Source organism: Vidua macroura, chromosome 25 (assembly GCF_024509145.1).
Source record: "Vidua macroura isolate BioBank_ID:100142 chromosome 25, ASM2450914v1, whole genome shotgun sequence".
NCBI lineage: Eukaryota > Metazoa > Chordata > Aves > Passeriformes > Viduidae > Vidua > Vidua macroura.
The window spans coordinates 5,651,868-5,675,018 of record NC_071595.1 but is presented as its reverse complement, the minus strand read 5'-3'; the positions used below and the strand labels follow the sequence as shown (position 1 = coordinate 5,675,018).

General features: G+C 64.3%; 1 protein-coding gene across 1 annotated transcript in view; it reads right to left on the bottom strand.

Moving 5' to 3' along the window:
* Window positions 1–2,398: 2,398 nt before the first annotated feature.
* FOXO6 (forkhead box O6) overlaps window positions 2,399–23,151 on the bottom strand; it is a 34,817-nt gene continuing 14,064 nt past the window's right edge. The window contains exon 2 of the mRNA XM_053998980.1: window positions 2,399–5,718. Coding sequence (XP_053854955.1) covers window positions 4,306–5,718 — 1,413 coding nt within the window. The 3' untranslated portion in view covers window positions 2,399–4,305. The remainder of the gene's footprint in view (window positions 5,719–23,151) is intronic.

Here is a 23,151-nt window from a genome sequence, read left to right as displayed (position 1 = left end):
AGCTGTGGGCTGCTGGTGACGTGGTGGCATTCAGAGATGGCACTGGGAGAAGGTCAGTGCGTGCAGAGCAGGCACAGGCTGTCAGCACTCAGCTCTGCTGAGCCCCTGCAAGGAGGACAACCATGGATGCAGAACGGGGCTGTGCTCGGGAGCTGTCTGGAGATGTCCAGCACGGGCGGGGGGGGGGGGCTGCAGTGCAGGGAGGAGAATCAGGAGAACCAGGAGATCATCCTGCAGTGCTGTGTCCAGCTCTGGCCCCTCAGTTTGGGAAGGACGTTGAGACGCTCGAGCGTGTCCAGAGGAGGCAACGAGGCTGGAGAGGGGCTGGGAACACAAACCCTGTGAGGAAGGGCTGAGGGAGCTGGGGGTGCTCAGCCTGGAGAAAAGGAGACTCAGGGCTGACCTCAGCACTCTCTGCAGCTCCTGAAAGGTGCCTGTGGCCAGCTGGGCTTGGGCTCTTTCTCCAGGAGCTGACAGAACCAGAGGTCACAGCCTCAGCTGCCCCAAGGGAAATACAGGTTGGGTAGCAGGAAAAAGTTTCTCATGGCAAGAGTGATAAAGTTCTGGAATGGCTGCCCAGGGAGGTGGTGGAGTCCCCATCCCTGGGTGTGTTTAAAACAAGCCTGGATGTGGCACTGGGTGCCAGGGTTGTGCTGAGGGGTTGGGGCTGGGCTGGACTCGATGGTCTGGAAGGTTTTTGGATGGTGACTCCACCACCTCCTTGGGCAGCCCATTCCAGAACTTTATCACTCTTTCTGTGAAAAACTTTTTCCTGATACCCCACCTGTATTTCCCTTGGGGCAGCTGAGGCTTTGTGCTCTGGTTCTGTCAGTTCCTGGAGAAAGAGCCCAAGCCCAGCTGGCCACAGTCACCTTTCAGGAGCTGTAGGGAGTTATAAGTTCACGCTGAAGTCTCCTTTTCTATGATGATTCTATGGTTCTATGACCTCCACATCCCAACCACCCCCATGCTCTGGGCACAAGCTCAGTTTCACCAAACATCCCACCTCCCCCTTGGTAACTCTCCCATGTTCCCCAGCTTCCTTGGGGGCACCATCCCCCCTTTCTCAGCTTCCCTGGGGGCACCACCCCCCTCTCAGCCCAGACACACAAGCACTGATGGCAGCAGCAGCCCCACTTTGTAATATTTAAAACAATTTTATTCATGAAAATATGCTGTACAATGCACTATACACAGTTCTTTACATTGCCACATACACAAACTCTAATAGCACAACCAAGAAAGTTACCATTGCCTACGATAGATGCGTGTGAGAGATGAGACCCTCCCCCCCAGTCTGTACAGTTATAAATACGAGGGAAACGGACCCAAAACCGCCGGGGGAAGCAAACCGGGGGGGCCCTGGGTGTCCCCCCACACCGGCTGCAGGCAGGGCAGGGCGGGAGCAGGGAGGGAGCTCCTGGTCCCCAGAGGGGCGCTGTGGGGTGGGGGAATGGGGTGATGGAAGGGGAGGATGAAGCTCGGTGAGGTGGGACGTGAGGTGGCCTCGCTGATTCCACAGAGGGAACCCGGAGCCTCAGCCAGTGACACAAAGCCCTGGTGTCACCTCCCCCACACTGAGAGTGGCGGGGTGGGGGGGGGCACAGCCACGCCAGCCCCACAGGCACAGCCCCAACACCCCCAGTCCATCACCACCACTCACCTGGACACCACGGCCCCACCTGCCCAGGTCCCTTGGTGCCCTGGCAGAGCCAGCTGTGCCACCCACCCCTGCAGCCACCCCGTCCCCCGGGCTCCCCGCCGCCCTGGGGGTGCCCGTGCCCGCCCCCGCCGCCCCTCGCCCCGCAGGACGACTGAACACACGACGTTACCAACACGACTGCACCGCACACACGACAACCCCACGGTCACGAACCACGACGACAGCTTGGCCAGGGGCCGTGCCCACGCAGCGGGGCAGGGGCGCGGGGGCGGCAGGGCGGGCACGGGACAAGGGGACACTTCCCTCCTGCTGCTGGGGCGGCTGCCCCGCCACGGTGATGGCCGGCCAGCGTCTGTGACACCGAAGGGGGCTCGGGGACCCCTGCGTGGGAGAATCCCATCTCCAGCTGCCTGAGTGCTGCCCGGCACGCTGGTGTGCTGCTGGGGCTGTGCCTGGAGGTCAGGTGCCTGGAAGAGCCAGGACTCCTTCCCTTTCTCCCATTCCTGGGGGGGCAGAGGCCCCCGTTTGCTCCAGGGCAGCCAGGGCTGCCCTCTCCTCCTGCCTCTGGGTCCCTCACACCCACGTGCTGAACTGGGGGGTCGGGGATTAAATAGCCATTTGCAATCGGTTTCCAAGGATTTGAAAGATGCCTGAAACGAGAGGTGGTGTATAAAAGGAATGCGGTAATGATCCTGACCAAAGAATAATCCTTTTTAAAAAAGCATTCAAGAAAGATTATATATAATAGAATATATTAAATTCTGTACATGATCAAATAATGTAAACATAATTAATTAACTTGTAAGCATGTCTTTAGAGACCGTGCCTGCCATGTGCCCCGGGTGAAGGTGAGCTCATGGGGCTCCTCTGTCACGCTCTGCCACAGCTGTGTGGGTCAGGAGAGGAGCAGGAGGTGCCACCCACGGGTCCCCCTGCCCTGACTTGGGGCAGCCACGCTGTCCCTGTGGCTGGCTGGGACCCAGCGCCTGCTCCTGGCAGAGGAGCTGGGGCTGGGGCAGGAAGGGAAGAGCTGGGCTGGGAAAATGTGCTGGTTCAGTGCACTGACCCCGCTGCAAGCCAGGAGGAACCCCGCTGTGGTGCCCAGGAGGAAGAACAGCTGAGCAGAGACCCCACAGGACAGAGCAGCAGCTCCCACCACCTCCTCCCAGCCCCTCCATCATCTCCAGACCAGTTGCTGCTGCTGGCCACCAGCCTGAACCCCTCAAACCCTGTAGCTCCTGGCAGCCATGCAGAATGGCCGGGACGTTCCTGGCCCTCTCCCGCCCCACAGAGCACTGGGGTCAGTTTGGGGTCCTGACACACAGCAGGACCACGTGTGAATCGTGGTCCCCACCCCCATGGAGCCCCAGCCCCTGGCAGGCGGGTGCACCCCTCTTGCTGACAGCTCCTGGATCAGCTCTCCTGGCACCCCAGGGGTGGGCAGTGAGACACTGGGACAGGCATGGTGGCACTGACTCCCCAGGAGCCCCACAGCCCTGGCTGGGGCCCCTGTGGCACCTCCCTGAGCAATGTGGGTCACCCAAGCTTTGAGCAGGATGGACCGCACGCTGCATCCAGAGGCCTGGCCACCACACCCCTCCCCTCCTCACACACACAGAGCCCCTCCTCGAGGATGGCCCACATCACAGCCCCCCAGCTTTCACCCCAACGTCCAACACCCCCCATGGCCAAGCCAGGATGAGCCACGTGATGGGACACTGCCACCAGCGTTGCCCATGGCCCTTCTCTCCTCTCCCTAAGCTCGACCCGTTCTTCCTTCCAATGCAAAAACTCAATGGCAAAAGAGTGCATGAAATCAAATAAATACACCCCCCTCCCCGCCCCTGCGAGCTGCCCCTGAGCCTGCAGCTCAGGGGACCCTCACTCCCAGCAGGACCCCCCTGGAGCCCAGCCTGCTCCGGGCAGGGGCTGCAGCCTTCCCCGGGCACCCTCAGGCCCCGGGGGCTGCTGAGATGCTGCTCCCAGGGCTGCTGACTGCACACCATCACCACCCCCTTCTCACTGCTCGGTAAGGAAACCTGGCTGGGGCCACACGAGGACACCTCAGCGGAGGTGGCCTGGGGGTGTGGGCTCAGCAGAGCTCCCATCTCCACCAGGACTGAGGGGTCATGAGCCCCCCCTTGCCCTGCGGCAGCCCCCACCCCTGACAGTTCTACCCAGAGGACTCATTTCCCAAGGTGGCTCAGAGAAGAGTTCTTTCCCAGGGGTGATGCCCATGCTGGGGGGGGTCCCACACCACCAGCCATCACCACTCTGTCCCCCAGCCCAAGGGCAAATCAAACTGGCACCATTACCGTGGGGCACTGGGACCGTCTGGAAAGGCTTTCCCTTCCTGCTACCCCCCTGGATCTGCCTGGCTCTGGCTGCCTCTCCCACCCACCTGCCCTGTGTCCTCCAGAGGATGCTGGCAGGACCTGCAGACCGGGCACATGTGGGGCTGGGGGTCCTCCCCCATCTCAATATTTGACCCTCCGGTTTGTGTTTTCGTGTTCGACCTTAAGCTCAGACTGATGGCTCTCGCCTATCTTAACAAACAAAGGCAGAAGAGAAAGGAAAAAAAAAAGTTAGTCTCAATGTTCCCCTCGTGGCTTCCCGGTGGCGAGCCCGCGCCGGGGCAGGCGTCACCCGGGCACCCAGCTCTGGTTCGTGGGCTGCGGCCCCCCGGGCAGCGCGGGCACGTTGAGCCCGTTCTGCGGCGGGAGGGCCGAGTCGAAGTTGAAGTCCATCTCGTCGCTGTCCATAAAGTCATTCAGGATGATCGACTCCACGTCGCACTCCAGGCTCCCGTTGAACATGTCCAGGTCCAGGTCTGCTGGGAACCTGTCTTGGCCCAACACGGGGGGGTGGACGGCCCCCGGGTAGGGGCCCTGCAGCGAATCCAGCAAGCTCATGTGTGCCCCTTGGTTATTAGCGTAGGAATGCAGGTGCCCGTGGTGCGGCATGGCCGTCATGCTGCACGAGTCACTGGGCAGGCTCATAAGGCTGACAGGATTGGCTAAGGCACTGGTGTTGACCGCAGGGTGGTGGCCGGCTGGTGACGGGTGGTACAACGCGTTGCTCTTCATGAGAGAGCCCGGGTGGGGCGGGTAGGAGGACAAGCCCTGCTCCCCGCCCCCGCACAGCAGCGGGTTGTGTCTGTGGCCACGGGCCGGCACCATGGGGCTGGCCTGCGGCAGGGGCAGGTCCCCCGGGACCATGCTCTCCTTGTGCGCGTAGGAGATGGAGGAGAGCAGGTCCTGCAGCGAGGCGTTCCTGTAGGAGCTGACGGGCGAGAAGGTGGCCTGCTTGTTCTCCTGGATGGTCTGCATGGGCAGGCGGCGCATGAGGCTCATGGCCGGCTGGCTGTAGATGGTCCCGCAGTAGGTGTTGGAGGCGGCCCCCATGCTGGAGCACTTGGAGTTGAAGGTGAAACTGGAGCTCCGCTGCCGCAGGGCGGCCGGGGGGAGCTGCTGGGAGGGGCTCATGCTGTAGCCGTCCTGCAGGTCCTCCAGCATGCTCTCCCCCAGGCTCTCGTTCAGGCTGATGGTGCCGGTCAGGTCAGTCAGCCGGGGCAGCTCCACGGAGCAGCGGGCGCTGAGGGAAGGAGACATGGTGCTGGAAGGGCTGGGGTACATCAGCGGGGACGAGGGGGTACCATCGTCCTCCTCCAGCTCGTCCGGCTCGTGGTTGGCCATGATGGGCGAGAGGCGCCCGCTCAGCGTGCTGGCCGTGGAGTTGGCCCGCGTCCGGAAGTCCGCCCAGGCGTCGTACTCGTCGCTGGCGTGGGACGCGGGGCTCTCCGACCACTTGGCTTGCTGGGAGGACGGGCTGTCCTCCCCGCGCTCCTGCGTCACCTGCAGCTGCTTCTTCTTGCTGGCCTTGCCCTTGATGCGCAGGAACTTGCTGTTGTTGTCCATGGACACCGCGCGCCGCCGCGGCGTCTTGCCCGTCTTGCCGCCCTCGGGGTTCAGCATCCACCAGGAGCTCTTGCCGGTGCCCTCGTTCTGCACGCGGATGAAGCGGGTGTGCAGGGACAGGTTGTGCCGGATGGAGTTCTGCGGGGACAGCAAGGACAGGGGGAGGGTCAGCAGCAGGGACAGCACCCCCGAAGGAACGGGACGCCCACAGGGCTGGGGGGTACGTGGGGCACCGTGGGACACCTGGGCTCCATCCCCCGGGATGTCTGAGCCGAGGGTTCGGGGCTGGGAGAGCTCGGCTGGCAGGGCCCTCCCACATGCCGTGGGTCACAGCCCTTTGCTGCGACCCCAGCTCTGTCTTTGGCGCAATTCCTGTCACAGCAGGGACAGGGAGCCTCTTTAGCACACGTCCCAGGGACCCTCAGCAGCCAGGGCCAGCTCTCAGGGAACCTCCCTTCCCTGGCAGGAGGGACAGGGTGAAGAGGCAACAAATGCAGTGGCGGAGTCAGGACCACGCACAGGCCCAGGGCTTCTCCATCCATCCCTCCCAGTTCAAGCCCACCACATACCCATCCCACAGGATGCTCCCAGCACAGCCAGCACCTCTGTGGAGATCCCAGCTCACTCCCCACCAGCTCCACAGGCAGAGGGGATCCCTTTGGAGGGGACTCCAAACCCCTTCCCCTGCCTGGCATCATTCGGGATGTGCTCCCGTCCACCCTCAGCACCCACACGTGCCCTGTGCAGGGCACATCAGCACCACCACAGCCCAAAACAACCTGCTGGCACCACGTGAGACCTCATCTCCAAATGCCTGTCAGGCCAGCAGGGCAAGGGAGGGGATTCTTCCCCTTGGCTCTTGTGAGACCCCATCTGCCGAGTTGCCTCCAGCCCTGCGATCCCCAGCACAGTAAGGAGATGTTAAAGCTGGTCCAGAGCAGCCCCTGGAGCTGCTCCTGGGCTGGAGCCCTCTGGAGCCAGGCTGGGAGAGCTGGGGGTGCTCCCCTGGAGAGGAGAAGGCTCCAGGGAGAGCTCAGAGCCCCTGCAGGGCCTGAAGGGGCTCCAGGAGAGCTGCAGAGGGACTGGGGACAAGGCCTGCAGGGACAGGAGCCAGGGAATGGCTCCCACTGCCAGAGGGCAGGGCTGGATGGGCTCTTGGGAATTGGGAATTGTTCCCTGGCAGGGTGGGGAGGGGCTGGGCTGGAATTGCCAGAGCAGCTGGGGCTGCCCCTGGATCCCTGGCAGTGCCCAAGGCCAGGCTGGACACTGGGGCTGGAGCACCTGGCACAGTGGGAGGTGTCCCTGCCACGGCAGGGGTGGGGTGGGATGAGCTTTGAGGTCCCTCCCAACCCAAGCAAGAGTGGGGTTCTCTGACACCTGCCTCTCCCTGCTGACATGCGGCTCAAGGGATGCCACGCCTGCACCCTGTGCCTCAGTTTCCCCACAGGAAAAAGGCAAGATGCAGAACCCAGGGAAGAGCCTCAGTCTGCAGCACAGAGACCCTCCCCCAGCTGTGCCCAAAGCTGGCCAGGGGCTGCTGGAGAGGGGAGGCACCGCCCCAGCCCCTTCCCAGCTGCAGGAGGGGCAGAAGGATGAGGAGAGGGAGGAACCCTCGGTAGAGGGGAGAAAGTTTGGTGCTGTTGTGGTGTACAGTGGAATACTAATGAAGAGGCAAGTGAGCTCCAGCCTCATCTATCATATTATGTAATGGCTTACTTCTCTGCACTTCATTTATTTGGAGATTGCTCCCAGGCTGGCTCCTCGCCAGCAGCCACCAAATCCAAGTCTACAGAAATCAATCTCGCACTGACTGATTAAGCCGTGTTTAGAACTAATTGCTCCTTCGTGTGTGGGGAGAATAAATTACGGGCTTTAATTTCACATCTTTAAAATGCAACTGCAGGTATGGGCCAGCCATTAACCCCTTCCTGCACGGCTGGGGAGGGGGCCCAGGGGGTGATTGGGACACAGGTGCCCAACCAACGCTCACCACCTTCAAGCAGAGTAAGTCAAGCCCTGGCCAGCCTTCCTGGCAGGGAGAGCTCCCCTGACCCTTCCAGCACCTCTCCCTAAGCCACAGGATGATCCAAACTCCCATCCAGGACCCAGCCACCGGTCAAGCACCAGGGACAGAAGCACAACACGTGGTTGTCACTGCCTGGCAGGGCCAGAGCCACCAGCCAGCTCAGCCCCACGGCGCTGCCCTGCACCCACAGACAGTGGGGAGCTGGGGATGCCAAAGCTGGGCTTGCTGGAGTGATGCCCAGTCAGTGCTGGGCCCCTGGCAGGAGTGAGAATCCCCCCACGGCCACAGTCCCTCCCTGCCAGCACTGCCAGGCCTGCCCAGCACAGGAGGCAGGAGATGCTGCAGGGCTGGAGCTGCCATGCAGAGCACGGGGAGAGGGGATGGGCTTTGGGCATGTCACAGCTGGATAGGGGTGACATCCAGCATCCTCTCCACGGCCCCCTCCCGCCCCAGAGGGAGCACAGGGCACCCTGCACCCCCCGAGGCAGGGGACAGGGCTGGCGGGGTCAGGCTGCCCGAGGGAGAGGAGACAAGGAGAGGCTGCCGCTTCTCCTGCAGCCCAGCTTCATTAAGAGCCAGAAGCCAGCAGCAATTAAGCGCAAGGTGCAGCGCACCCGGCTCTCTCCTCATTAGCACCCCGACACGCTCGGCTGCCCGCGGCTCGGGGCGCACGGAGCAGGGCGGGGGCTGCGCTGGGGCGGGCCGGGAGCTGATTAACAGCGGGCAGGCAGGACCTGCCTCACCCGGGGCCAGCGGGCAGCCCCCAGGCATCCAGCGTCCCGCAGCCCCCTGGCAGCGTCCCGCTGATACACAGGGGACAGCGGCTGCCTTGGCAGGGGGGGCCCTGCGGTCAGGAAAGGATGGTGCCAGCCCCAGAGCCCCCACGACGCCTCTGACACCACTCCCTGCCCTGCACCACTGTGCCTCCCTGCCCGTCCCCTCTGTCCCTGTGTCCCCCCCGTCTGTCCCGCCCGCTCCGATGGCTCAGCCCCCCACTGGTAACCCCACAGGACCCCGCCGCTCCCGGTGCCCAAACCCCAAACAGCACCGGGCAAGGGCACCGCTCCCCGGCTCCCCGTGCCGGCGGTGACAGCCAGCCCGTGCCGGCGGTGACAGCCGCACCGCGGGCCCCAGCACGCCCCCGCAGCTCTGCCGAGGGGACGGGGATGCTCTGGGGAGCACAAGGGCGGGCTGGAGGTGGCAGCAGGGCTGCAGGTGCACCGGACCCCCCGCTCAGCCCTGGCTGGCACCAGGGCAGGACGAGGCTGAGCCCGTGCCAGCCACCAGCTGCCGGAGGCTTTGCCAAGCTGGAAGACCCCAGTGCCATGCCGGTGCCCGTCTGCCGGGGGCTGGTCCTGCTGCGGGGCCTGAGGGGGGGCTGTGGGCACCCACAGAGCCCCTCACCCCCGCCAGGAGCCCTCCTCCGGCGAGCCTCATTGTCAGGGGAACAGGCAGTGTGAAATCGGTCTGATTAGCAATTAGTGCCATTGTAAAAGGATTAGCCGGACCCATTGTTTGGGAGAGTGACTTGACTGTCAATGGGCAGCTGGCAGCGATGGTGACGATGATGACGGTGGTGCGGTGGAGCCGGAAGCCATTCCCCGAGGCCGGACTCCCCAAATGAGCATCGACCCCCGAGATGAACCTCGGACCCCGAAATGAGCCACCCACACGGGTACGCCCCCAACTGGGGCAGCGCTGCCCATCCCCACCCCGGCAGCAGTGCCAGGCTGCCCCCCCAGCCTTGGGGTGCCCACGAGTGTCGGGGTGCAGGGAGTGGGGCTGAACTCCCTTCTGCGTGCCCTGAGGAGAGCGGGGTGGGGGGAAACGAGTGCAAGAGCAAGAGCAGGCCGTGGCCAGGGTGGGGAGAGCAAACAAGGCGCTCTGTGGCCCTGTCACATCCCCTGTCACATCCCCTGCGCCCCTCTGCTGTCCCCTGAGCTGTCACCCCTCGCTGCTGTCTGCCCAGCACCAAGCAAGCCCCCAACCCCAGCTGCCCCCCACACCTGCCAGCCCTGCCCTCGGGGTCAGGCTGTCTGTCTGTCTGTCCACTCCCAGCCAAGGAGCCCGTTGGTTGTTACCTGCTTCGGGTTCAACACGGCTGACAGGAGGAAGCAGGGACAGGGACAGGGACACTAACAAGAGCTCTGTCAGCAGCACAAGGACGGCTCCAGGGGTTCAATGATCCTTATTCACTTCTTGCACATCAAAATTGCCACTGCTGGAGGAAATATTCCAGAGGGCAGAGGCTGCCAACAGCCTCAACGGGGCTTCATCCCTGGGGATGATGGACAGGGAGGGTGATGGCATGGGACACTCAATGGTGACACCGCCAAAGGCATCATATTCACCCAAAAAATGGCTCAGCCACCTCAGCCCTGCTCCCTGCATTGGTGTCACCATCCTGCCCAGAGCAGCCGGTGGCTGAGCACAGCCCCCCAGCCCTGGCACGGCCACCCCGAGGGGGCCCAGGCCTGACTGGCGAGCAGGTGGCAGCTGGCACAGGTGGCAGTGCTGCCCACACGCTGGGGATGGCAGCACAGGATGCTCGTGACAGGGATGGGTGGCCCGTGAGGACAGGAGGGGACCCCTGTGCAGGAGACCCCACCACCCTGTGCCTGCAGGGGCATCAGCCCACCCCACATCAGCCCCACACCATCCTGACCCACATCAGCCCACCCCACATCATCAGCCCACTCCAAATCAGCCCACCCTATATCAGCCCACCCCACATCAGCCTGACCCACAGAATCGTGACCCACATGAGCCCCACACCGTTCCCATCCACACCCTGGCCCACACCAGCTCTCCCTGCACGGGCGGGTGAGCCCAGCAAGGGGAAGCCCACGGAGCCAGGCAGGGGGTGGCAGGGAGTGGCTGTAAATCCAGCCCAACGTGTGCCAGGGCTCCTCCAGCCCCACACCGGGACCCAGCCCCACGGAATCCCACCAGCCTGCCTGCTGAGCAGCCCTGGGAGCTCCCCATGTCCCTGTGCCCCGAGGCACACGGTGCCCTGCTGGGCAGGAGCAGCTCCTGTGCAGCCTCACAGCTTGTCAGGGTGTTACTGCCCCACAGCAGCCCCCATGCTGCTCTCCACGGTGCCCTGCCCCACACAGCCACCCCACAGCCAGCCCTTGGCACTGCCCCACACACAAGCCCCACACCAGCCCTCTGCAGCACCCACGCTGTGCCCCACAGCACCTCACAGCAACCCCCCTGTGCTGCTTCATCAGCTCCTTGGTGCCCTGTGCCAGCCCACAGCCACACCTGCTCAGTGCCCCACAAGCTCCCTAGGCCCCCGCAATGCCCATAAGCCCCCCGGCCCCTTCAATGCCCCACAAGCCACCCAGAATCCTCAATGCCCCATAAGGCCTCCAAACCTCCTAATGCCCCACAAGCCCCTCCATCCCCCCACAGTGCCCCATAAGCCCCTCCATCCCCCCTCAATGCCCCATAAGTCTCTCCATCCCCCCTCAATGCCCTGCAAACCCCTCCAGCCCCCCTCAATGCCCCATAAGCCCCTCCATCCCCCCCCGCAAACCCCTCCATCCCCCCCAATGCCCCACAAGCCCCTCTAGCACCTCGCAGTGCCCCACAAGCCCCTCCATCCCCCCGCAGTGCCCCATAAGCCCCTCCATCCCCCCTCAATGCCCCATAAGTCTCTCCATCCCCCCTCAATGCCCCATAAGCCCCTCCAGCCCCCCGCAAACCCCTCCATCCCCCGGCAGTGCCCCATAAGCCCCTCCATCCCCCCTCAATGCCCCATAAGCCCCTCCAGCCCCCCGCAAACCCCTCCATCCCCCCGCAGTGCCCCATAAGCCTCGCCATCCCCTCGCTCTCTCAGCCCCCAGCAGCAGCTGATGCCCAGGTCCGTCTGCCACATCCCCCTCGGGAGCCGGGGCTGTGCCCCCTCCCCGGCTCGTCCTTGCCCGGGGCTGGAGCCGGGCAGGGCCGCCCGGTGCCTGCGGAAAGGGCACGGCAGGGGCAGGGGCAGGGGGAGGCAGCCGCCCCCCGCCGCGGGGGTCTCGCCGGCGGCGGCGAGCGGAGGCAGCGCGTTCGGGTCAGCGCTCCGGCTGAGCAGAGCGGGGCTGACGTGCTGCTAATTGAACCAAATGCCCATTAGAGGCGCGAGGGGCCGCGGCCGCCCGGCCCCGGCGCAGGTGGCTGACACGCGAGGAGCCCAGGGCGGCACGGCCGGAGCATCCCCGCCTCCCCCCCGCGCCCCCCGCGCCGCGACAGCTCATTAGGGACCGCTAATCACCCCCGAGGAGCGCGCACAGCCCAGGGACAGCTGGGGCTGGCGTGCTGCAGCCTGAACCCTCCGTGAGCACAACCCCGGCCCCTCGGTGTGCCCCCCCCGTGCCCCCCCGGTGCCACCCCCGTCAGGGACCGGGCAGGGGTCCAGCCTTGCCCCTGTGGGGCACACAGACCCGCGGTGCCGTGCGGCTCCACACAAGCTCCACAGTCGGGAATGCGGGGCTGGGATCCCGCATCATGGGGCCAAGGCTGTGCCGCCCCCTGCCCTCGTCCTTCTGCCGTCCCGGGGCTGGGGGTGGCGTGCCCCACACCAGCCTCCCCTGGAAGAGAAGGTCCAGGGAGGAAAGCACCACCCCGACCCTCTGCCAGGACTCAGCAGCCCCAGCCCAACGCCCAAAACCAGCCTGGCTGTGGCTGCCCGGGCTCCAGGCTGGTTTCAGAACCAGTGGAGGTGCTGTGGAACTGGATGGGTCCCTGGGGTGATGTCCATTCCCTGCCTGGGCCTGTGCTGGTCCTGGCCCATCTCCACCACACATCCTGCTGGTTCTCAGTGGGTCTGGCCTCACTGAAGCCCCGGTACAGCTGCCAATGCACCCCCAGTGCAGCCCCCTGCACCCCCCAGTGCAGCCCCCCTCCACCCCCTGGCACGGAGCTGCCCCTCACCCCCGCTGTGCACTTGGCCGCTGAGGTTCTTCCACAGCTGCCCCAGTGCCTCCCTTCCCCTGCTGACCACAAGCAGCTCCCAAACCCACCAGAGACACAATTGGCACCCATCAACCCCCCCACAGCTCCCCACGCCCCCCAGCAGCCCCCCGTGCCCAGCACTGGCTCCACAGCCCTTGCCCAGGGACACCAGGGCACCCCACACTGCAGCCTCCGTGCCCCTGGCCTGGCACAGAGTGCCAAGGGGACGCCCCACAGGGGGGGCCTGGATCAGCACTCAGGGGTGAGAGCCCCTGCACCCCCAGCCAGGAGGGCTCACTGGCCCCATGGGGACACCGCTCATGCCCAGGCTGGAAGCAGAGTGCCAGTGTGTGTGGCAGAGGTGGCACACACGGCCCAGCCTGCCTCTCCCAGCCCTGGGACTGTTGCTGTTGCCATGGCAGCCGCTTTATTTTAGCCAGCTGCCATCACTCCATGTCCCCTTCAGAACCAGGAGCATCCTGCCCGCCCTGGGGAGCGCCCAGGGAGCCCCTGCAGAGCCCAGCCCTGTGGAATGGCTTTTCCTGTGGCCCAGAGGGGACAGACGCAGCACCAGCACCTTCTCTGTGGTCACTGGGGTCACACCAGCTCGGCCACCAGGTCCCAGAAAGGGTCAGAGAACCACAGAATCTGCCAAGCTGGGAGGGACCCACCAAGATCACCGAGTCCAGCTCCTGGCCCTGCACAGACACCCCAACAACCCCAACCTGGGCCTCAGAGCATTGTCCAAACGCTCCCAGAGCTCTGGGCACCACAGCCTGGGGGGAAGAGGATGGATGGATGATGGATGGATGGATGGATGGATGGATGGATGGATGGATGATGGATGGATGGATGGAGACAGAGTTAGGACTGGTATTGAGTGATTTCAGTGCTGGGGGAACACATGCCCGGTCAATCCAGCTACCACAGCCTGCACAAAGACACGCCCTGCCCTGGGCTTCTCCTGATGGGCCGGAACAGCCCCAGACCCGCCCTGGCAGTGCTGGGGCTCGGTGTGACACCCTCTCCTCCAGCCACAGCCATTCCCAAGCTGCTTCAGGACAGGAGGGGCCACACGAGCTGGTCCCAGCACAGCTGGGAGAGGTCCCATCACCCCACAGTGCCTCCCCAAGCCCTGTCCTGCCCCACCACCCTGAGGGTATGGGCTGCCCACCCTCGAAGGAGTGACCCGAGGGGCAGAAGAGGAGCCCGGGGGTGATGATGAGGCAGGCAGTGATCCCTGTGCAGCCTGCCTGCAGAACCACACCTCTGCCAATCCCCCAGCACCCCCTCGTGCCCCAGGCGCTCCCCAGAGGGCTCATTAGATCAGAGCAGGGCTGAGGATAACGAGCAGGCACATGCTCCCCTCTGGGGACACGGGCAGGGCTGGGGAGCTGGGGACCCCCCTATGGGACTGGGGGATGTTTGGGGAGAGCCCGGCCTTTCCTCACTTCCTGCAGGAGCCCCACAGAGCTGTGGGCACACAGGACCCAGCTGCAGCTCGCCCTGGCACCGGGTCCCTCCCAGTGGCACGGTGCTGGGGTGGCCCCACGCCCTCCCTGGCTGTGGGGTCGCTGCCTGCAGGCTGCAGGTGCCACTGCAGGGCTGGCAGGGGACAGCCAGGACCCCCGCCCACCTCCTGCATGTCCTGCATCCCTGCCTGGACCGCTGCCAGAGGGAAGGGGCTGAGGGACCAGCTGAGCTGCCGTGCTGCCCATCTCAGCTCTGAGGCCCTGGCACGGGCACCCGCTCACCCTCAGAGCTGGAAGCAGCTGAGCCACCTGCCCTGGGCAGCTGGCCAGGGGACCTTGTAGTGCCACCGGGCACAGCACTGCCCTGGGGAGCGGTGCCAGCTCCCTCTGCCTGCCCAGCTCTCAGCCAGCCCCCCGGGATGCTGTGGGGCAGGGGGTGCTGAGCAAGGAGGGAGCACAGGCTTGGACTCCCCAGGGTTGGGCTCCAGCCCCAGCAGCCCAGCTTGCCTGAGGTGCCACCACAGCCAGGGATGCTCTGCAAGGTGCCCACATCCAGCTAAGGGACATCAGCCCCCTGCTTTTGGGGACAGAACCCACCCTGAGCACTCCCTGCCTGCCCAGACCCCCTCCAGCAGGTGAGGCCAGGTCAGACCCTTGGGGGAGCCTCTCCACCAGCAGCCTCTTACCCCACAATGCTCTAACGACACCCCAGAGCTGGCCACCAAAATAGCTGCAGTAAATCACCCGCAGCTGCCATGTAATTTTTGCATGAAATTACAGGATTTTTTCCCCTGGGTTCAATTTCCTCCACACCAAGTTCTCACCGCAGCCAAATCATTAAAGCAGCCGCACTCCCTTTTCCTCGGGTACCACTTTATGTCCCTGCTGGCACCGGGGCTGCCTGGGGACAGCGGGTGCCCCAGTGCCCCCGGGCAGTTCTGTACCACACTGAGAGCGCCCAGAGCTGCTCCCAACCCGAGGCAAGGCACAGCAAATCCTGCCCAGAGACGCCGGGGACACCCAGCAGCCACCAGGGATGCAGGAGGTGTCCCAAGCAGGATGCTGAGCCCCCGTGGGGGGTTCCAGCCCCAGCAGGCAGAGGAGCCGGGGAGAACGCCCACTCCTCCTCCTCACCGCCTGCGGGAGGAAGGGGGAAGCAGCAGGGCTCAGCCCGCAGCACCCCGTGACCCACAGCGATGCTCAGACACCCATGGGAGGGTGCGGTGCCACGAAACATCGCCTCTGGGTCACTTGGCCACCTGGGAGGGACAGGGCCACATGTCACCCTCGTGTCCCCGCCCTGCCCAGCTCACTGAGCACCGCAGCCCCCCGAGCTGGGCAGCAGCAGGAGCCCCAGAGGCGGGGCGGTGAGTCCAGCCCCATCCTCCCCTGTCTGCGCCACGAGGGCTGGCCTGATTTCCAGCCTGGGAGCTGCCTCGGAGCGGGGCTGTTCCCAGCGAGCCGGGGAGGGCTGGGCAGGGAGCCCAGCACCGGGACGCACCCCCTGTTCCCCCCGTGTTCCTCCCATGTCTCCCCCTGTTCCCCCCCTGTTCCCCCCATGTTCCCCCCATTCCCCCCGTGTTCCTGCCCTGTTTCCCCCACATTCCCTGGTGTTCCCCCCATGTCCCCACCCCGTTCTCCCCGTGTTCCCCCCGTGTTCCCCCCATATCCCCCCCGTGCTCCCCTGTGTTCCCCCCATGTTCCCCCCTGTTCCCCCCATGTCCCCCTCGTGTTCCCCCCATGTCCTCTCATATTCCCCCCTGTTCCCCCCCCCGTTCCCCACGCTCTGCTCCGGGGGTTCCCCTCCTGCCCCACATCCTCAGGTCACCCCTGCAGAGCAGCCCCACGGAGGTGCCCCGAGTCCCTCTGTCCCTCAGCAGCCACGGGGCTTTCAAGGGGCCACGGAGCAAAGCCAAGCCCTCTCCAGCACGCGGTGTGCCAGCAGGACTCCCACAGGACTGCAGGAGCAGGGACAGACTCCCCGTGCCCTCAGGGCAGCTCCTGGAGATGAGAACTGCTCTGGCCCTGCATGGGAAGGTGCCTTTTGCTTCTCAAATAGAGTCAGAGAATCCCAGAATTGTCTATTTCCTCCTCAAATAGAGTCAGAGACTCCCTGCCTGGGCTGGGAGGGACCTTAAAGCACATCCCTTTCCACCCCCTGCCATGGCAGGGACACCTCCCACTGTCCCAGGACTCTCCCAGCCCAGTCCAGCCTGGCCTTGGACACTTCCAGGGATCCAGGGGCGGCCACAGCTGCTCTGTGCCAGGGCCTCATCATCCTCCCAGGGAGGAATTTCCTCCTGCAAGAGATTTCATCCCACCAGCAGCAAGCACAGATGGCAAAGGCTTGGGAGAACTCAGGGCTCTCAGCCCTGAGGGGGATGGGGACAAGAGGGGCGGCCAGGACAGCAGGGACGTCCCCGCCACCAACTGCCCTTGGCTGAGAGATGCTTCATGGAACAGTTTATTCCAAAAAAAAGACCAAAAAAAAAAAAATCCCAGTTGCTCAAGCAAACAAATGTTTATACCAGTTTGCAGGTTTCAGGCCCAGAGGGTGGAGCAGGGGAGGGTTCACTGATGCCTCTAAGGGAGAAAATCCTCACCACGGGGACTTGCTCTGAAGAAACCTGGCAAGAAGCACTATTTTAAAAACATCTCTGAAAATAGGGAGCAGTTTCCAGCCAATGGCAGGGTTGAGTCCCTCTGGTTGAGCCCATGGCACCCTGGCAGGCTCTGGGCTGTCCCTGCTGTCCCCAGCTTGCTGTTCAGTGCACTGCTGTCCCCAGCCAGCCCTCGAGCCAGAGCCCCCCATGCCAGCACATGCTGAAACCCTCCAAAATCCTCCAAAATCCTGCAAATCATCCCTGGCAGTGTCCAAGGCCAGGCTGGACAGGGCTCAGAGCAGCCTGGTTTAGTGGAAGGTGTCCCTGCCATGGCAGGGGTGGCACTGGATGGGCTTTGAGGTCCCTTCCAACCCAAACCTTGATTCTGTGAAAACCCCACATAACCCTGGGGTGCCCTGGGTGTCTTCCCAAGGGGGACGCTTTTAGGGGTCGCTGGCATGGCAGGCAGGGTGAGGGGCTCACAGCTGGGGTGGCTCCTGTGTAGGGTGCAGGGGGTGAAGAGGGATGGGGAGTCCATCCCAGCTGTGCCCCAAGGGGGTTCTCGGCCCCCCCCCCCCGGGTGCTGGGCAGGAGCCAAAGGCAAAGGTGTGGTAAGGGACGTGTAAAAACCATCCCAGGGCGCTGAAAGAACAGCCCCCAGTGCTGCAGTAGCCCGGGTGGGTCACAGCCCTGCCCGGGATGTCCCCAGCCTGCCGTGGGGTGTCACACACTGCAGTCACACCCTCATGGCACAACGTGCACCACCCTGCACACAGTCACAGCCCCTCCCGTGTCCCCTGCCACCCCTGCTGGCTCAGCTGATCCTTTTTTTCCATTTTCTCTGCACCTGCTAATGACAGACCCACCCCCCCACCCCCCCCCCCCCCCCGCAGCCTGTGCTTACTCACAGCACAGCGAGCCAGGAGCAGAGGAGGGCAGGAGGAGGAGGAGGGGAGGCTTCCCCCACGCTCAGCAGCTGCCCAAGGGTGGGCTCGAAGCCCCCTGTGCAGGGCCTTGTGCCAGGGATAAAGGCCTCCCGATGCCCCTGCCAGGACCCAGCAGCCTCTGGGCACTGCTCTGCCCACGACTCCAGTGGCTGAGCCCTGGTGTCACCTCATGGATCTCTGGTGTCACCCCACAGACCCCTGCTGTCACCTGGACCCCTGGTGTCACCCCACAGAGCCCTGATATCACTGACAAGCTCATTTGTGCTCGTGGGCACAGCCCCACTGATAGCAGCAGGGGAACGTGTCCCGGGTGTTGTGTGTGGAGAGCCAGGACTGGGGAGGCAGGGAGAGAGTGCCCAGCCAGAGCTGGGGCGTGGTGGCTTCTCTGTCCCTGCTCCAGCAGCCCAGGTGGGGTGGCAATGTCCCCAGGGGGAAAGTCCCCTCCTCATCATCACACCAGTGCCCCAGGGGGACGGCATGGGAGAGCCAACCTCAGAGCCCCCAGGCCGTGTGCCACAGAGCCCCAAGCTCATTTGTGCTCGTGGGCACAGCCCCACTGATGGGTGAGAAAAGGGGGACCCCCAGGACACCCCCCTGCCCCGGGGGCTCAGCAGGATGGGCTGGCTGGATCCCCTCGGTGCTGGCAGAGGTGCTGCTCCCAAGGGGATCTGTGCAGGAGAGGGGCTGGCTGCCAGCAGGGCTGCGGCTCCCCGAAAACACCCCAAAGCAGCTCCCAGCCCAGCACACGGGGCACGGCAGAGGATCCACGGGGAAATCCTGGCCAGCGCCGCGCTGCAGGCTCTGATTTCATCCAAACACATTCCCCGGGCAGGGCTGAGCGCTGCGCCTCAGCACGGGAATTTCCTGGCTCTGCACCCACGGCTGAAGAAAGCACTTGGAGCTGCCCCTCCTGGGAGGCTCCCAGCCTGCCCTGCCCAGGGGTCTGAACCCTGATGCCGCGGGGTTTAGGGGGTGTCTGGTCCCCTCGAGACGCGCACTGGGAGCGGGGGACATGCCACTTGGAGTGGGACAGGGCAAAGCTGGTCACAGGGCACAGGGGACACTTGCTGCCCACTGCACAGGGATGGGCTCATGGCATGAAGGGCATCATCAGCTGCGGGCAAACACCCCAGCTCCAGCCTGTCCTGGGATGCTTTACCCGCCTCACCAGTGCCCTCCTGCCCAAACCAGTTACCCCGAGGTGACCAGGAATGACCAGCTGTCCTGGACCCTTGCTGGCATCCCTTGGCTGTTCTTCCCTCGGGAACACCGACTGCCCACAAGCCCAGACACAGTGCCCAGCCCTGTGTGCAGGCACAGGGTGCCCAAGCCTTGCCTTTCCTCCATCCTGAGCTCCCCACATTCAGCAGAGGCACCTGCAGCGAGCAGAGTGGGGGCTGCGCTCTGTCACAGGCAGGGCTCCCAAATCTGCCAGGCTCGTGCCTCATCCTTCCACCCCTGCCTTGCCAAGAGCAGCTCTGGGACTTGCCAGGCTGTCCCCAGCACCCAAGGCCACCCCTCAGCAGCACGGCCCCTCCAGCAGGGCTGTCAGGTGGCGAGAGGCTGGGCACAGCAGAAGGCAGCTGGGGACCCCCACTACCTGCCTGCCCGAGCTCCCGGATGCTGGGTTACCCGGGAAACAGCGATGACATCGCAGGGCATGCAGGGAAACTCTGCCCGAGGTGTGCGGGATGCCATCGCCGTTGCCAGGGAAACAGCAGGCGACATCCTGCAGGTAAGGTGGGTGCTGGGGTGGGGGCCTGGCAGTGCAGCCCAGCCTGCAGCGGGGTTGGTGCCCTGTGGCACACGGCCTGGGGCTCTGAGGTTGGCTCTCCCATGCCATCCTCCTGGGGCACTGGTGTGATGATGAGGAGGGGACTTTCCCCTGGGGACATTGCCACCCCACCTGGGCTGCTGGAGCAGGGACAGAGAAGCCACCACACCCCAGCTCTGGCTGGGTACTCTCTCCCTGCCCCCCAGTCCTGGCTCTCCACACACAACACCCGGGACACGTTCCCCTGCTGCAGCTCCCCCATCGGCCCATGGGCAGGGGCTGGCAGCGAGCTCACACCACGGAGGGGGAGCTCTGCATCCCCGTGCCACCTGCAGCTCAATCACAGCCTCTGCTTTTCCCCCCGAGGCCTTGGAAGCACCAGCAACGCCTCAAGATTTTTCCCGGTGTCCCAAACTCTGCCACCAGGGATGCACCATTTCCCCGGGCAGGGTATCCCCCACTCTGAGTGCTGTTTGATCACACGGGGTGGCAGGAAAGCCACAGCCACAGCCACTGCAGTGGTCCCTGGGCTGCACCTGCACCGGCTGAGGCAGGGTACAGGGATGCTCCCCACGGACAGGCAGCGGGATGAGGGAATGCTGCCAGAGCAGGCCCAAACCAGCAGCACCAGGGCTAACAACAAACCAGGGGGCTGCTGGGGCACGGGCAATTCGTGGTGCAGCCTCTGCCCCGCCAGCACGGCTCTGGGAAGGACTCAGCCAGCACGGGCAGCCCGAGAAGGAGGAGGAGGAGGAGGAGGAGGAAGGGAAGCAGGCAGCCACCCTGGGGAGGCAGCGGCATCCCTGTAGGCTGCTGCAAAGCAACAGGAACACAACAACCCCCTCCTGCCTGCCTTGGGGGAGTTTGCCACCCGAGGCAGAGCAGTTTTATCTGTAACGGCAAAAGTTACATCAGCCAGAGCTGCCGAGGCAGCCGGTCCCGGTGCAGCTGGAGGGAGGATCCGGATCCACCCCGCAGCCACAGCCCCTCGGGGCAATGGGGCCACCGGCCCTCCTGCAGCGAGGAGGAAGAGGAGATGCTCTGAGCCAGGCCCTGCAGCACCCTCAGGACTGTTTTTCATTGCTGAGAGGTCTCTCTGGAGCAAGAGCCCCCGGTTACCTGTCCCCTACAAACTAGCAGCGATGCCTTGGGCTGTGGGATCAGCTCCAGCACCTTCCCCAGGTCCACACTGCCAGTGGGGTTTGTGTGTCAGTCAGAGGAATCAGACACTTGGAAATAAAACTACCAAAAAAAGGTGTCTGGGCAGGAGGGTGTCACAAAATGCCCAAAAACGGGCAGAAGGAACCAGTGCTCAGAGCACCAGAACAAGAACTGGACTGCAGAGACAGCGCCCTGAACCTGGACCCAGGGGCTTGAACCCATCTGCAGCCCCCCTGGATGTTAATTTTAGGGTGTTCCTGGGAGGTGGGGGTTGCAGCAGGGCTGGGGCGGATGCCAGGATGAGAAGGCACAGGGAGGAGGTGTGGAAGCAACGGGAAGTCACACATCCCCGCAGGAAAGCAGCTCCTCGCGACTCTTTCCCTCTGGAAGCCCACCCTGAGGGGTCTGAGCACCGGGGGTCACACCTCAGCACCCCCCAGCTGCGGGTCCCCAGGCTGTGGGCACCTGCCTGTGGTGCCAGTCTGGGTACAACAGCCCGAGGGTCTCTCTGCAGAGCTGGGGGTGACAGGACACCCCATCCCGCCGATGTCCGGGGGACCTGGCAGCCCTTCAGCAGCCACCCCTGCCCGCGGGGCCCCCAGCCGCCGGCCCCCGGCTTCGTGACACGGAGCTGTAATTGAATTAGCCTGAATTAGCCGCTGCTGCCCGGGCAGCGCCGCCTGCAAACCATCCTCGAATTCCTGGGCACGACGCCCGCTCGCCGTCTGCATCCCCCCCACCCCGCCCGCGCCTCCTCCAGCGCCGACCCCGAGCCGGGAAGCTCGGAGCGCCGGTGGGCTCGGTCCCGCGGGCAGCCCCGAGCGCCGGGCCGGGGCAGCGCTGCCGGGGAGCCCCCCGTGCTGCCCCCGGGGTCAGCCTCGCCGCGGCAGCCCGAGCCAGCCGCTCCCTGCGCCAGCTTCCTCCGCTACAGAATGTACCGAGCCCCGCGGCCGCGGCCAGGGACACGATGTGCTCCCCGCTCCAGGCCCTGTTTTTCCTGGCCGGGCTCCTGCTCCGCTGGCGGCCGGGCTCTGTCACTCAATGCAGCTTTTGTTCGCTCCCCGCTCGCCTCCCTTCACACCTCCATCCCACCCCTGCAGCCCTCCCGGAGCCCTCTGGACCCCGCCGTGACCGTCCCCAGCCCCGGCTGTCCCCGGCCGTGACCGTCCCCAGCCCTGGCTGTCCCCAGCCCCGGCTGTCCCCGGCCGTGACCGTCCCCTGGCTTCTCCTGCGGCTCCACCGGCGCCTCGATGGGATTTTCCCCTCCCCACGAGCGTGGTCACGGCTGCTGGCAGCACCTCCCGAACCCCTCCTGAGCACAGATCCCAGTGCCAACTCCCAGGAGGGAGGAGGTCACTGTCCCCTTCATGCTACCCCCAGAGACACTGTCCCCCTCATGCTGCCCACATGGTCACAGTCCCCCTCATGCTGCCCCCGGGGACACTGTCCCCTCATGCTGCCCCCAGCCCCATCCTGCTCTGGGCACACACTGGCAGCCTGTGGTGATGTTCCATCCATAACTCGCCCACGGGTGTTATGGGGCTGCAGGGGGATGTCCCCCCCCCCCACCCCCGGGTGCCAGGCTCGGCACCGTGCCAGCCCCAGCACTGCTGCTGTCCCAGCTGTACAGCACTGCTGTCCTGCCAGGACCGCGCAGGGTGACACCCATCCACACTGGGGATCTGGGCAGGGTGGGAGAGCTGAGCACCACCTGCAACCCTGACACGCATTGGAAAATGGGAATTTTCCACTTAACTGCCAGAGGGCAGGGTTAGATGGGATATTGGGAAGAAATTCCTCCCTGTGAGGGTGGGCGGGCCCTGGCACAGGGTTTCCAGAGCAGCTGTGGCTGCCCCTGGATCCCTGGAAGTATCCAAGGCCAGGTTGGATGGGGCTTGGAGCAACCTGGGATAATGGAAGGTGTCCCTGCCATGGCAGGGGGTGGGACAGGATGAGCTTTAAGGTTCCTTCCAACCTAAACCAGTTTGGGATTCTGTGATTTGAGGTTCCAGTATAGAAGCTGATTTCACCTTCCTGATCTTTAAACATTCCCTGTGGTAAAAGAGAAAGAATCCCTATGATCCCAGACTGCCAGTATCCCATTTAACCCCCTGGATTTGCCTCCTGCCTGCCCTTCTCCTGCTTCCCCTTTCAGCCACTTTACCCCGAGTCCCGTGAGCCAGCAGGTCTGGCTGCCGAGTATGATCTGCCCACTGAGCACTGGGGCAGCCATCCCTGGGGGCTGGGAACCCCCAGATCAGCACTCCTGGGAGACACCAACGATGCAAACCCTGCCCACAACACCACCACCATCCCCCCAAGCCCTGGCATTTGGGAATCACCTGGCAATGCTCCCTCCATCCCTGCCCACAGCCTGAGAACAGCCAAACCTCCTCCATCCCTGAATCCCTTCACTCTCCATGCCCCCATCCCTCTATCCTCCATCCCTCCCCACAGCCTGAGAACAGCCAAATCTCCTCCATCCCTGAATCCCTTCACTCTCCATGCCCCTATCCCTCTATCCTCCATCCCTCCCCACAGTCTGAGAACAGCCAAACCCTCTCCCACTCCCTTCACCCCACGATTAAGCCTGGTGGCATCATTCCTGTATCCCCAAACCCCTCTATTTTTGCCCCCCCCCACATTT